The sequence below is a fragment of the Sorex fumeus genome, unplaced genomic scaffold (genome assembly GCF_029834395.1).
Source record: "Sorex fumeus unplaced genomic scaffold, SorFum_2.1 ptg000002l, whole genome shotgun sequence".
NCBI lineage: Eukaryota > Metazoa > Chordata > Mammalia > Eulipotyphla > Soricidae > Sorex > Sorex fumeus.
In genome coordinates, this window is record NW_026606059.1 from 71,896,224 (window position 1) to 71,911,858 (window position 15,635).

Here is a 15,635-nt window from a genome sequence, read left to right on the forward strand (position 1 = left end):
CAATTGGATGAAATAATCCTTAGCTACAGATTAGCTTATTTTAAGTATGTTCATAAGTAAAAATCTGTAAAACTGAAAGATAAAAATTCAGAAGGAAGGTGCAAGATTCGCTGTACATATGTTAAAGAGAAGATCCCACATACATTGAAACTGCATGCATGGCTGTTGATGTGACCTTTGCAGGTATTATTTTCTGTAACAGGAACCCCATCCACACTGACTCTCACAGTGTAGGAATCCTCTGGCATTGCTCTGGAAGGCAAACAAAGAAAAGAAAGAATGCAGCAACTTTACTTTGCTTTATGGTATTGAAAAATGCTGCTCCAAACTACATGTCAATTTTGGGAAAAGTGTCTAAAATTCTATTTGATGCAGTTTTCTATTGTAAAAGAAAATCCCATTTTCTATTATAGAAAGATGAAAGCTTTTGCTACTGAAAATCACCAAATAAGTCTCAGGTAGAAATTCTCTGGAATATGTCCTGGCCATTTCAGTAGTGAAAGTTGCCATTTAAAGTGATTAATATTCCCCCTATATTGCTAATAACAAACATCAATTTGGACTGGTAGTAAAGAACTTGAAATGTCACTATATAAAATGATCATCTTTAATCTTAATGACCATGCCAATATTTTGAGCAAAATTAATCAAACGGGACAGGAAGACATAATTTTGATATTTTGAGGGGCATCATTATGATTTAATAGTAGCTATTTATCTTCCAAAAGAGATCAATAATGATAAGATAATAGCTCTAATAACCTAGAAAAGGATATTGGATATATTTTATTATGTTAACATGAAGAAAACCTTCATTACTCAATATAATGCTGGTTTAAGAAGGTATAAATATCATGAAATAAAAAATAATAACTGATAATCATTAAAATAAAATTATAAAAGCAAGAGTAATAAAAACAGTAAAATTCTAAGAGCATAACTATGGTTCTGGTATGATGAAAATAATATTATTAAAGATATTTTTAAAACATACCTGGTATAGCATGTAATTTGAGTTGAATGACTGGAATCTTTTTCTACATCACAAGAAATTGATCGAAAAGAAGAAACTAACTGTACACTGTTTCCCATTTCAGCATTATCAACTCCATAGTTAAATTCATTGGCCTGAGCAAAACCTGAAAAAGTAAAACTTTTCAATCATTTTTAATAGAATACTACTTTAAAGAGTTCTAACAATTGTGATTCCATATTGAATCACTTACAAAATAATAGGAGGTGGTATTGAAGTAAGAAGCCAGCCTATTTCATTTTTATCTCTAAAATTTTAGTTTTCTGTGGAAGCATGAAATTTGTCGTTTAATCATTTATTCATAAAATTATTATTTGTGACTTTTTTCTTTGTTGGGCATTATTCAAGTTATTGAAGCCAAATTGCTGATATATCAGTGGCAAGATAAAAAAAGAGGTGGAAAAAACTGGTAAATATGATGTATGAATGAATTTATAGATGGATAAATAGAAAATTCAGTAGTAAAGCAATCTTATCAACAGATTTCTATGACTGGAGGGAATAACTGCTATTTAAAAGAAAATACAAGGTAATGAAGATCAAAGGATTACCTAGCAGCTAACCCTTAGGAAGAAAGGAAGTAAAACAGAAAAAAAAAAGAATCCTGGACACCTTTGAAGACAACTGGGACTCAATTTTTCTGGGAACTCTTTGGGAAAGATACACTATCTCTCACAATCAAAGCATCACTGGCAGCAGTGCTGATTCACAAATTCTTGGCCCCTTAGTTGAATTTCCCTAGGGAAATAACTTCAGCACTTGCAGTCAGCACACAGGTACATACCATTAGTCCTACAATGTCCCAATCACTGTATCTTAGATGCCCAGGGAAAAGAGATATATTTTTAAATTTGCTTTTTAGGTCTACGCCCAGAAATGCTCAGGGCTTACTCCTGGCCCTTAGCCCCAAGCTCAGGGAAGTAGAGGAATAGACTCTGGGAATCTGAGTCAAGAAGTTAAAGGCATAGATCTGAGTTCAAGTTCAAGGGGAACAATCAGCCCCAAATCTGGTTCAAATGAGAGAATGAAAGTGTGTGAAGCTGAGTACAAGAGGCATCTGATGCCATCAATTCCTTGGGCCATAAAGATATAAAACTACATTTTAAGCATAATTCACTATTAAGTCTCTAAGATAGTGACCAACTAGGAACTGTGGAAAAGGTTTATTTCAAGAGGGTTAACGGGACCTTTCAGTATCTGTATTGCAAACCATAAAGCTGAAAGAGACGGGTATTAGGGAGAGAGAGGGAGAGAGGGAGAGAGAGAGAGAGAGAGAGAGAGAGAGAGAGAGAAAGAGAGAGGAAATGTCAGAGGCAGGGGGATGGGAGTAGGACAGGAGAAAAACTGAGGACATTGGTTGGCAGGAAATGAACATTGATGAAGGGACAGGTGTTGGAATATTGAATGACTGAAACCCAGTCATAAACAACTATGTAATGGTGTGTCTCACTGTGATTTCATTAAAAACAAATAAATAAATATTTAAATGAGGGCTAATGGGACAAGCTATTGATCACATTTACAAAGTGGTTCTGAAGCACTGACCATGGCTTTTGCCAGCACTGACGGTGTTCATCCCGAAGGTCTGCACTGCGTATGCCCTGCCTGTCTTAGGCTATAAGACTGCTACAACTGTCTAATCAGTTATCAGCAGATAGGGAAGCTAAGTAATGCACCCACAAATAGCCTGAATTCCAGGCATTCTCCTCCCAATCTGCTCAGGGTAAGCAATCCTATCTCTCTATATTCATAATCCGTTCTCTCTATTACTCTGTTAATCATGTTTGAATACTTGAACTGATCAACAGTAGGTAACCCCAGCCCAAGACTCCCATGTTGGGACACCCTGGAGCATTTTGCCTGATTTCACAGCCTTTTTCCATCTTCTAAAGCACTATCTCATGGAATGTTGCGACTGCAAGTCAGACTGCATGAGTCTGGCTCCTTGGGTATCTCAGAAAATGGAGCTCACAGGGGCTCTGTGGAAATAAAGGGCAAAAATACCCATCTTTTGAACAGATATCCATGTGTTCTCCATGAGCGAAGGGGAGTGATGCAACTGTATGGCTAGTGGACTTCCTGAAGGATGCCATAATGACAGCTCCATGTTGGCCTCTGCCATGGCAGAGTATGTACATGGCTCTTTAGCATAAGAACCCTTGCGTAGTTAAAGGGAGCCCATGATCTTCGACACATGGCCCCACTGTTCACAGATCCATTGCAGGAGCACTGAAGGCAGCAAGGGGAGAATCTCCTAAGTCAGCCAATCAACTTGGCTTCTCGCTTACTCTTGGAGCGATACTCGCTGTTATGGATGCATTTACATGCCTCTTTCTAAGACTTTCTGGATCTTCCAGTTACAGTCCTAGGACTCGGGTCACAAATACTTCTTCCCAAAAGAAGTAAGCCATGAGAATATCAATGGCACAAGCATTTTAAATCACAGAATATTGAGTTCCCAGGCCTTGTGGTTGGAGCATATTTGTGGATTCGAGGTTGAGTGAGAAGTAGTCGGAGAAAGGAAGTTGAAATATTGATTGTAATGAGTGATGAGTTTTTTGCAGGCTTCGACAGACAAGTGGCATGATCTATTACGCCTTGTGAGTCATTAGTCACTGTCCTTAGAACATATACTTGGGGTAGAGTGAAGATATTATTTCAATGAGAGATGTGCAAACGGCAATGCAAAGTTATACACTAAAAACTCCCACAGCGCTGCTGTCTGTACCCACCCCATTTTCTATCCTGCTCTGCTACCCATAGGTAGTGATTTCAATTAATGTCTTATGTGTCCTTTAACAGCTTAACACAAATATTGGCAAGAATAGATTCACAATTTATCATTTACTAATGTCACACATCACTAGCACTGCCCTCTGCCTTGCTCTTTTTACTTGCTGCTATGTCCTGAGATTTTCTATGTTGCAACAGAAAAAACTCCCCTCACTATGCAGATTTTTTTAAGAGGATTGTTTGGCTTGGCTTCAAGAGGCGATTTTAAGAGGAGTGAGTGAAAAGAACAAACCCAGTAACTTTTGAAGGGAGTCTTACCACAAAGGGAAGAAAAAAAAAAGTAGGGGTGGGAGCAAGGGGAAGACTGAGAATTTATTTTGTTTTTACATTTTTCCATGTTGGTGCAATAACATGCATATCAATCAATGGGTATGGTCCAACAGAAACCGAGAAACTAACGAAGTACAACAGAGCTGAAAGTGATGTTAATACATTGTAAATGTATGAAAAATGAGGACTAGATTTAGTAGTAATTAAAACATTGATTTAGTAATTTTATGTCATGTGAAGGATTTCATATTGCTTGGTTTTGAATTAAACCCAAGAAATAAAGCCTATAGTTAAGATAAATTGGATATTGTTCTATTAATTCAATCTTATAGTTAAATATTCCCCTATTACAAATTTAAAAGGTATTTAAGAATAGTATGTAGAATGATAATGATGCTGCCTATTGTTATAATACATCTGCATATACGTTTATTTTGTTTTGGACCACACCCAGAGAGCATATTCTTGGTTTTGTGCTCAGGAATCACTCCATTGGGGCTTGTGGGGACCACATTGGTTGCTGGGGATCAACCACAGTGAGCCACATACAAGACAAATGACTTAGCTTCTCTTCTGTCTTTTATCCCCTATTACAATATTTAAAACTAATTTTTATTGTATTACTATGAGATACAGTTACAAAGTTTTCATGTTTGAGTTTCAATCATATAATAATCAAACACTCATCCTTCCACCAGTGCACATTTTCCACCACCAATGTCTCCAGTACCCCTCCCCCATCTCAATCCACCCTCTGCCTCTGTGGCAGACAATTTCCCCCATGCTCTCTCTCTACTTTTGGGAATTATGGTTTGTAATACAGATACTGAGAGATCATCATGTTTGGTCCTTTATGTACTTTCAGCACACATCTCCCATTCCGAACGATCCGTCCAACAATCGTTGACTTAGTGATCCCTTCTCTATTCCAACAGCCTTCTCACCCAGCTCATGAGGCAGGCTGTCAACTATGGGGCAATATTCCTGACCCTTGTTTCTACTGTCGTTGGGTGTCAGTCTCATGTTATGTTAAAACTAAATTTTAATTCGTATATAAACATTTCTTCATCAGATGACTTTAAAATTTAATTTTCTAAATTATGCTTTTAAAAAATTATTTTTAACTGAATATTGCCAGTTCTTAACATTAAAAACCATTGCCGCCAAATTGATGAATATGAATAACTAACATTATAAAATTTTTCTTATAGTAAGCTATTTGTATACTTGACATAATATAAATTTATAAGCTATTTAAACTTCAGAACATAACTCTCTACAGATCATACCATCTCAAAATACTGTATTAACTAAGTGATGAATAAAAAGTAAACCCAGAAGTGTAGTTTTAACTCTTCAATTTGTTTTGTTTTGTTTTTTGGGTGATGTCCGGCGAATCAGAGGGGTTGCTCCTGGCTCATGCACTCAGGAATTAGTCCTGGTGGTGCCTAGGGGACCATATGGGATCCTGGGAATCAAACTCGGGTTGACCACATGCAAGGCAAATGCCCTACCTGCTGTGCTCTCGCTCCAGCCCCTCTTCAATTCTTTATATTATTCAAAGTTAGATATAGATATAAGGCATTTGCCTTCAACTGTCAATACTTTCCAAATATATTTCTGAAAAGCAAATAACACTGCATTATGTATTCTCATTAAATAATTTTTAATGGATCAAAGTAGCTGTGGCTGCCAAATATCTGTGTTTTTTATTTGTAAATTATTATATATGTTCGGTGTTCCACAGAGATCCCTCTGAAAACATGAATATTGACTTTGCACTCAGCAGGATTTCACTGTTCTAGGTGTTCATCCAGTTCCAAATCCTTAAACTCCAGCTCCAGAAAAGTGTCATGGTGTGTGATATATGGTTATTTAAAAAGAGCATTTACACTCTGACAACCTGAACTGAAATCCACACTCTGGCACTTACTGGCTGGGTGACCTTGAACATTAGAGTTTTAGATATAAATACTCTCAGCCTTTGTCTCCTAATTTAAAAAAAATATGACCAAATGAATCAACATATTAAATTGTCAGGAAGACTAAATGAAAATTTATATATAGCATTTAACGCTGTGCCTGACACATCATTTATTTTTAGTCACAATTATCCTATCATTTCAAAACAGTACCAATATCCCTTAAAACATAATAAACAATAAACTGGAGTCCAGAGTCAAGCCTAAGCCACAGTGCCAACCAAACACACTCGCGATACTCAGAGAAAAATAACACTTAACAGACATTAAAAAAACTTTTACTTGTGACCCAGTGCCAATTCCTCCAAACCCGCTATTCTTTGTGTTTCTTCCATCCTTTCTACATGCAAAAAAGTAAGCAGGAACTTAACAAAGGGTAAAAGAATTTTTTTAAATAGCATTTTCTTCTTAAAACTTAACCAAACAGTACTCAGTCTACACAGACTGAAGACCAAATACAGAATGAGTCTCGTTTGTGAAGGGAATGTGCACTGAATTTGCAGTTTTGAATCTAGCTAGGCAGTTAGTACCAAAATGGAATTGGGTAAAGATAGGTAAAAACACCGAAAAGTAAGCTCCTTGGAGATCCACTTCGTTTTTGCCAACTTCTGCTTATCTTTGGCGTTCACATTGAATTTGAAACACACAGAAGGGCTCCTGGCAACTAACTAAAAATGGAAAGTTTTAGTTGTGGTATGGCTCAGGATGTGATACCATGTGTGTTTATATTGCTCTTAGGTACAAGTTGCCACAACGGCATGATGACAGTTCTGTTTTTCTGCATTCCTTCCAGAGAGGCTATTCTAACAAATAATGGCAACCAAAGATAGTGATGTTTGGAGCTTAGGGGTAGCTGCAATGTCTCGGAGATGGATGAGTAAAATATCTTGGAAAATATGAACCAAATCAGCAAGATGTAGATGTTTTTCATTCTAAATTTTACCTTAAAAACTAGCATCCTGGCCAACGAGAGTACTCAAAGAGCCAAAGCAACACTTTGCATGATAGGGTTTCATCTCAACACTGCATCCACTAGTTTTAGCCCTTAAGTACATAGCCAAAGGCATGATGGGGGACTAGAGAGATGACTGAGGGTCAGGTGTGCATGTGCTTCGGACAAAAGAGCCATGGATCCAATTCCCATTACCTCATGGTCCCCAAGCACCACCAGGATTAGCCCTGTCCACTACTGGATATGGGACCCCCGCCTCGCCCCACCAAAGACAAGGGTTGAAATATTTAGAATATTTTACCTAATTCCAAAAAGCTAAAAAAATCATCTTTAAAAATAATCTTATGGGAAAGTAGAATTCCAAGTCAATCAACATAAAAAAGACACCATTGGAAATAATCCAAAGTACAAAGATTACAGGAAGGGTTGGGTGCGGCCTGGGAACAAAATGTTGAGGCTTCAGATAAAAATTCCTGACATGTTGATGCCTCATTTTTTGGGGGGGAGCAGAAAAAGTGGAGTCAAGGATTGCCAGGCACCACAAACCGGGGCTTCCAAACAGGATCCGAACCTCATGGCTATACAGCTAGAGCAGAGTGGAGGGTGTCCCTACTGTGATAGACAGCAATTGTCATATATAGAAAGTGAGTTTGGGGAATTTGTCTAGTTTAGGAAGCAGAGTAAAGGAGTAGGGAGATCGATCAGATGGTAGAATATAGTACCCCTGTCCCGGCGCCCCCACCCCCTGTACTGAAAAGAGAAAAAACACTGGGCCAGAACTGACTTCTAGGTATGCCCATCATTGTTGGGGCTGAATGCTAGAAATAGGTTTTTTTTCCCCTAGGGACCAGAGGGAAAATAAAGAGTTCATGAAGTTGTCTTACATGAGGCCAATGCCCTTTGATTCCAGTTCAGTCCCTAGCACTGCATATGGTCCCCCAAGACCTCCAAATTGATCACTCAGCACAGAGCCAGGAATATGCACTGAGCACCAGTAGGTGTGGCACAAAGAGTGCATCCTCCCATCATAAAAATATGATTTAGAATGTATAAACCTACTTAAAATTGTAACATTCAAAAGCAAAAGAAAAGAAAATTGCAAGACTGTTGATGTAATTCTGAAAGAATAAAACCAAACCTATAGCATCAGTATAAAAGAATACTAAAAAACAAGATAACTCAAATATACAGAAGATATTACTTACAGAAACCTTGCATAGATCATTGCTTTCAATATTCATAATAATCTTAAAAAGTAGGAATTAGTGTTGTATTTTATAGATGAGAAAGCCAAAGAAGTGATTCATCCTATCACATAATGAGAAGTGAAAAAGATGGAGTTAAAGACAGACTGAGCCAAAGATCATGTGATTTCCATAAGGTTATTAACAAGTCCATAAGTCAATATTTCACTTAAATAAAAATACATGTGCCAAACATTGTAATAGGGACTATCTAAAGACCCCAAAGAAAAATATTACTCCTTTCATCTTACTGGTTTTGTTTGTTTAAACAGAGACAGCACCAGGACGGAGAACTGTTATTGTAATGAATAAATGGCAGCCTATGAGCTCACTTGGGGTGGCTCAGTTGAGCCTAATGCTTGAAAAAGTAAAAATAATAAAACAGAAAGACATGATAAATATCAAAGAAGCAAATGGAATCTATAAGCTAGGAATATAAAGTAACAAAACCAATATAGTTCAAAACCATTCCAAAACTCATCAGAATGAAAGTGCTCATCACATCATTCATCTTAGAATTAGAAATACTTCTGGAACCGGAGAGATAGTACAGCAGGTAAAGTGCTTGCTTTGCATGCGTCCGACCGGGTTCGACCCCCAGAATCTCATATAGTACCCTGAGCATTGCCTGAAGTAATTCGTGAATGCTGAGCCAGGAATAAATCCTGAGTATGGTCAGGTGTGGCCCCAAAACAATAAACCAAGAAGTAGAAATACTTCTTTTTAAGATCATGTTTTGCTTAGAACACTTGCTTAAGAATCAGAACTATAAAATTGTACATCTTGGGTTTCCAGGCACTCTTTAGAGAAATATAATGCAAAATTTTTGCTTGCAATGGTCAATATTATTTGAGTAAATAGTCAAGTCATTTGGATACACCAAAATATTAAAGTCATCTTTCTATAGAATGGAGTTTCAAAGAACTCACGTTCTAGTCATACATTATTGTTTTTTATTTTAAATAAGTCATATAATAAAATTATACTTTAAGAAAAGCATTAGTACCAACTCTGAATAACTCTGTAAAACATATAGCTTTTGCTTCCATGAAATAAAATTGGGGGTAAAAGGTAAAGGTAAAGGCCCTCCCGTTGATCATCGATTTGCTCGAGCGGGCCCAGTAACGTCTCCATTGGAGACTTTGTTGTTACTGTGTTTGGCATATCGAATACGTCTCGGGGAGCTTGCCAGGCTCTGCCGTGTGGGTGAGATACTCTCGGTAGCTTGCCAGGCTCTCCGAGAGGGGCGGAGGAATCGAACTCGGGTTGGCCATGTTGGCTGCGTGCAAGGCAAATGCCCTACCGCTGTGCTATCACTTATAATGTGAAAACTATACATATAGCACTTATACATTGATTTCAAATTATATGGGTCAATCATGTGCAAAGTACTTTGTTTGTTAAGGGTCAAATGAAAAGTAAATACAACTTCTTAAACTATAAATTTGGATTACTTCACAGACATTTTCTAAACATTTCTACAACTATTTTACTGCTTCATCACACTTTTCCAAAACTAAAACTTTTTTCTTGTTTTTGGTGGGTCACACCCAGATGTGCTCAGGACTTACTCCTGGCTCTGTGTTCAGGGAACATTACTGGCAGAGTTCCAGGGACCATGTGTGGTTTCAGGGATTGAACCAGGGTTGCCTGCAGCAAGACATATCTTTTACTTTTCCAGTCATGCCTCCTACCACACAGAAAAAGCACTTTTGAAAGCCATATAAGATCAATAGTTAGGCAATTTTCCTGCTCTTCTGATTCCATTTCGAGAGTGTTCATAAGGTACTAGTATACCAGTTCTATATGCAATTCTAAATACGAGAATTAGAACAGCATTGATAAGTTATGTAAAGACTATCCTTCCATATATAAACCTATATAAACCTTGTCTATATAAACCTTGTCTCACGTGTCAGATGTACCACATTATAATAGGAACACTGGTATGTTTTTGTAAGTTCATTGCTTCATACACATCCTTGCATATGCCAAACATTTCTCAAATCTCTAGAAAGCAGTACTTAGACTCAGTCTCAGAGAAAAATGGATGCTAAGATATTTTCAGTCACTTGGAATATGTAGTTAAAACAGGGAGAAGGAAAACCAATCTGGATGGAGTGTAAGTATCTACAATACGAAAAGAGGTCAAAGAGTTTATGCTTTCTGCCAAAAGCATCTTTATATTGGGACTAATGAGAAACCCCTCCCGTTGATCGTCGATTTGCTCGAGCGGGCCCAGTAACGTCTCCATTGGAGACTTTGTTGTTACTGTGTCTGGCATATCCAATACTCTCGGTAGCTTGCCGGGCTCTCTGAGAGGGGCGGAGGAATCGAACTCGGGTCGGCCATGTTGGCCGCTTGTAAGGCGAACGCCCTACCCGCTGTGCTATCGCTCCAGTCAGTGAGATACTTTGTGCTTCATAAGTCATACTATCACTCCAGGGCCTAACAGCCCTCAGAGGGTCTACAAAAGAGTAAAAGGTTAAAGCTAGATTAATAGGATGCTCTTGCAAAATGCCTGCCTGAAAAATAGAAAGCTTTGTTTATCAAATTTCCAACTAAATTCGATCTGGGTCTACGGAGTTAAATTTAAGATATAGATTCTAGATAGAGATATTCTCTGTCAGATCTCAAAAAAATACAACTAGCTGGGTGGTTTTTATTGTTTCACTTGGTCTTGTTTTAAATCTGGGCATTTCTTTTATGACATGTAAATCTCTGTCAAAAATCTAATAGCTTTTGAATATCCTATCTAAACAATTTACAATGTGAGAGAGCTATGGATAAAGATGTTCTAAAAATAGTATTTAGCAAACACATGATTCCACTTGTTTAACTCTTTAAAAAGAACGCCTTAACCCAAACATATTTTTAAGAATTTAAAGATAAATCATTTTAAGCATATCACTGACATTATGCACTCTGCAGAAGTATTAGAATAATTTTTAAAATTTTAATATATAGGATAATATATATATAGAATAATACTCTATCTGGTTTTGACATGTCTCTGGGTCCAGCAAAACCTCATGTCTCTTTTTTAAAGACTAAATAATAGCTTTTCTTACTATTCTTTTAATTTTTCTTTGTCCTAGCCTTCAAAAATTAATATCTTACTACTACCATCATTTAGATTGATTGTAAAGGCCTTATGGCTAATAAATAACTAAATTGTTTTAATTACTTATAGAACCATTGCTCAATAAATATATTCACTGATTGTCAACTGTGTTATCATACCAAGACAAGGCAAGTAGAACGAGTCATGCATAACCCATGCTTGGATGAAGCATATGATTGATAACAGGTTAGATAACAAGAAAAGAAATCAGAGTTTTGCTTTCATTTGCCTTTCTCCTTTCTTACCACTCAATTTCTCTCCATACCCTCTTACTAACATTGTACCCTGTCCCTCGAAATATTTTATTTTATACAAAAATAAATAGCATTTTATATAAAAATAAACAGTACTGGGTCCTTTAAGAATAAAGCTAGTATTTACAGAGTTGGAGTATGGCTGTTCCTTTAAATTCAGTCACAATAATCCAAACTTGATATTAAACAAGAACATAAATATGAATTCAAGTGATCAGGTTGATAAGACTTAGGGATTCATTAGATGCCTAAGGAAATAGAGAACTATTATTTTGGTTAAGTGGAGAAAAAGTTCTAGTAGATTTCCTTTGAAATCACCAAATCTTAAGTGCAAAAGAGTCTTTTAAATCCCAAAAAGCTTAAAAAAAAAAGGCAACCAAACCTTCTCCTTTGATAGTCAGCCTTGTTGCTCCATTTATGCTGCCATACTTGGGTATTATTTCTGTGACTTTGGGGATTACTTTAGAACCATCTGAAAGACATTAAAGTATAGTATAGGTGAAGCATGAAGATCACATGACTGGAAATAAATATAACAGGATCTTACTTTTACTCTGTTTCCAACCAGAGACTTGACAGAAAATTCATTTGGTTAATTAATATCCACTGACTTCATGCAAAGTACTGTCGTGGGTGTTACAAAGAGCCAGACTAGAAAATACTCCCTTTCTTTATTGTATAAATTATCATTGTATAAATTATTGATTAACCCCCTAACTTCTTTTTTTTTAAATAATATAGGAGTACTGCTATTTGTTCAGCCATTGATTAAGCTGATTGAATTGGGCATGAACTTCACATTACATTTTTATTTTATTATATCACCGTGAGATAGTTACAAAGCTTTCATCTTTGAGATACAGCCATAGAATGATGAAACACCCATCCCTCCACCAATGCACATTTTCTACCACCAATGTCCCAAGTATCACCGCCCCCCCCCCCACATACATACACATTGTCTTCACCCTGCCTCTATGGCAGGCAATTTCCCCAATACTCTCTCTATAATTTGGGGCTTTAATTTTGCTCAAATTTTCCCACCACCATTTAAGCCTACCTGCCAGGAGCAGACACTAGATAATATATTTTCCATAGGTCTTTTTGAATATCACAAGAGCTCACACGGGTGCGATTGTAAATGTAAATTTCTAGATTGTAAATGGTTGGGTTCCAGAGACATCTCTGTATGGCACTAATTCATTTTGGGATTCAACTGGGAACCTCTGGGCCAGGGCTGTTGGTGCGCTAAGATGGTGTCTGGAGGCAAATTGTGGGCGTGACAGCCAGTCTTCTGGGTATGTGGTAACCCGGGGAGGGACAGCCAGGTTGCCACCATGTGGAAATTATGTCTTGAACCCGCATACCTGGGCCTTGCTTTGAAAGCTCTTGGTCACTATTTAGAGTAGGTGGGGAGACTGCACCTGCTCTATCTGGGGTGTCCAGGCGATATTTGGCTCGGTATGGGGCCTGGAGAGATCTCCGGCACTGTGGTGTAATCTGGGACTTGCTGCTGTGTCTCTGGGCCAGGGTTGTAGGTGTGCTAAGATGGTTCCAGAGGCTAATTGTGGACATAACAGTCTTCTGGGTGGGTGGGGACCCAGGAAGGGATAGCCAAAGTCCTCTGCCACCATGTGGTGTGGAGAGGTAGTTCTAGAACCTGCATATCTCGGCCTTGCTTGTGGAAGCTCCTGGTCACAGGAATTCCATCTGGAGTAGGCAAGGAGACTGTACCTGCTTCATCTGGGGTACCCTGGTGATATTGGCTCAGTATGGGGCTTGGAGAGGAACCCCCCTAATTTCTATCAACTACAGTCCACAAAGTGGTGGACGATCCAGGAGAAAGCAGTGATGAGAAATGGGCCATTATAAAGAGACTCAAGAAAGACAAAGCCAGAGAAATATGCAGAACAGTTCAGGTACAAAGAGGAATGTTGGGTTTTAAGAAGAAATTATTTTCTGTGCCAAAACAAGACCTGGATGGAAGAATTGTAAGACCTTCTGGTGCTAGTGGATTCTAAATGTAAAGGGTATTGATTATGCTCAACGAATGCTCTTTGGTTTCTGTGAGAGAAATATGCCATCACAGTACCAACTCTAAGATTGCAAAGGCTACAGGCTGGAGGGCTAGTATAACAAGTAGGTGTTTGCTTTACCCGTGGCTGACCTGGGTTCTATTCCCAGCATCCCATATGGTCCCCTGAGCATTGCACGTATAATTTCTGAGTGCCAAGCCAGGAGTAACCACTGTGCATTGCCGGGTATGATCCAGAAAGCAAGAATAATAATAATGATAATAATAATCATAACAATAAAATTGCAGAGGCCAGCACAAGGTCAACCAGATGACCATTCCACCCAAAGTGGCTTTCAGAAAGATGGTGTCCAGTTGCATGGTAGACAGCAAATCATTATCAACCAGCCTTCTTGGCCCAATCATGACAATACAAAAAGTTCTTAACACAAGTACTGGTGAGCCTAAGGGAAGCTTGACAACAATGCAGAGTCTTCTGCCTTGGACACCATTTAAATTTCTTGCCACTCCCTGCCAAGAGCAGGAAACTCCAGCAAGGCTGGATCCAATCTCCGAGACCATGCGCTTCTTCACCTATCTCAGGTTCATCCTTCCTTATCACCGCTGACAACTCCAATTTCGTGTCTTATCTGTCCCGACAGCCCTCTCCTGGGGATTGATCTGAAGGCACAGGGCAGCTGCCCCTGGAAATGACTGGCACCCGCCACAAAACCCCACTTCAATCCTCTCCAGTGGAGAGAAAAGGAGTAAAGAGAGAGGAGGAGAGAGACACAAGAGACACAGAGAGACAGAGACAGAGAGACAGAGGGAGAGACAGAGAGACAGACAGAGAAAGACAGCGAGAGAGAGAGAGAAAGAGAGAGAGAGAGAGAGAGCAGCTAGGGCACTAGCCTTGTATGCTGGGCTGAGCAGGGTTCGAGGTCTGACACTCTATAGAGTCCTCTGAGTTCACCAGAGTGATCCCTGAGTATAGAACTAGGAGTAAGGAGAGACGGAGACAGAGAGAGAGACGGAGACAGAGCGAACAGAGAGAGAACAGAGGGGAAAGAGAAGAAAGAGAGAAAAGAGAAGATGGAGAGAAGAGAGGATAGAGAGAAGAGAGAGGGGGAGAAGAGAGAGGACAGAAAACAGAGAAAGGAGATGAGAGAGGGAAAGAAGGAAAGGGGGAAGAGAAGAAAGAGGAGAGACAGCGAGAAGAGAGGGGGAGAGAAAGGAGAGAGGGGGAGAGAGAGAGGAGAGAGAGGAGAGAAAAAAGAGCAGAGGGAGAAGCGAGGGAGAGAGAAGAGCGGGAGGGAGAAGAGCGAGAGAGCGGGAGAGGAGAGTGCGCTCCCACCCCGCCCCGCAGGAGACCCCATCCCATAGACCAAGAGTCTGTCTCCTGCCCGGTGTCTGGGGGCTCGGCGAGGCTCCCCCACCCCCAGCAGAGCCAGAGATGCCTTGGGGAACCCAGAGCACTCTGCCCGTTGCTCTCTCAGCGCACTCACCGCCGCCCTCTCCCCTCCCGGGTTACCTGTGCGAGGGGCCGCGCTGCCCACGAGCAGCCCCCAGATGCTCCAGGTGCCCAGGAGCCACAGGTGAGCCATCCTCGATACCTGCGCGGGACTCCCCACGGGCGTCCGACGCTCCCAGGCGCGCAGGCAGACTCCGGGCCCGCCCCGCCCCACCCCGGCACCCTCGAACCCCGCGGGCGCCGCCTCCCCGCGCGGGGTCGGGAACGAGGCGCGCAGCTAAGTTCCAACTCGAAACCTAAAAAGTCGGAGCCTGCAGACTTTTAGTGGCCTATCTACCCTGGGGGGTGTTGTTTTTTTCGTGTGTGTGTGTGTGTGTGTGTGTGTGTGTGTGTGTGTGTGTGTGTGTGTGGAGCCTGGCTGACGCCCGCCTCTGCTCAGGGATCACTCCTAGATGGGCTTGGGGGAATCTGGGCTGGAACCCTGGCAGGGTTGGCAGA

The 15,635-nt window shown here is 39.8% G+C and overlaps 1 protein-coding gene across 1 annotated transcript in view; it reads right to left on the reverse strand.

Moving 5' to 3' along the window:
* PKHD1L1 (PKHD1 like 1) overlaps window positions 1-15,270 on the reverse strand; it is a 189,257-nt gene extending 173,987 nt beyond the window's left edge. The window contains exons 1-4 of the mRNA XM_056110331.1: window positions 15,198-15,270; window positions 12,035-12,124; window positions 995-1,139; window positions 144-252 (exon numbers count right to left, since the gene is read on the reverse strand). Coding sequence (XP_055966306.1) covers window positions 144-252; window positions 995-1,139; window positions 12,035-12,124; window positions 15,198-15,270 — 417 coding nt within the window. The remainder of the gene's footprint in view (window positions 1-143; window positions 253-994; window positions 1,140-12,034; window positions 12,125-15,197) is intronic.
* Window positions 15,271-15,635: the final 365 nt, after the last annotated feature.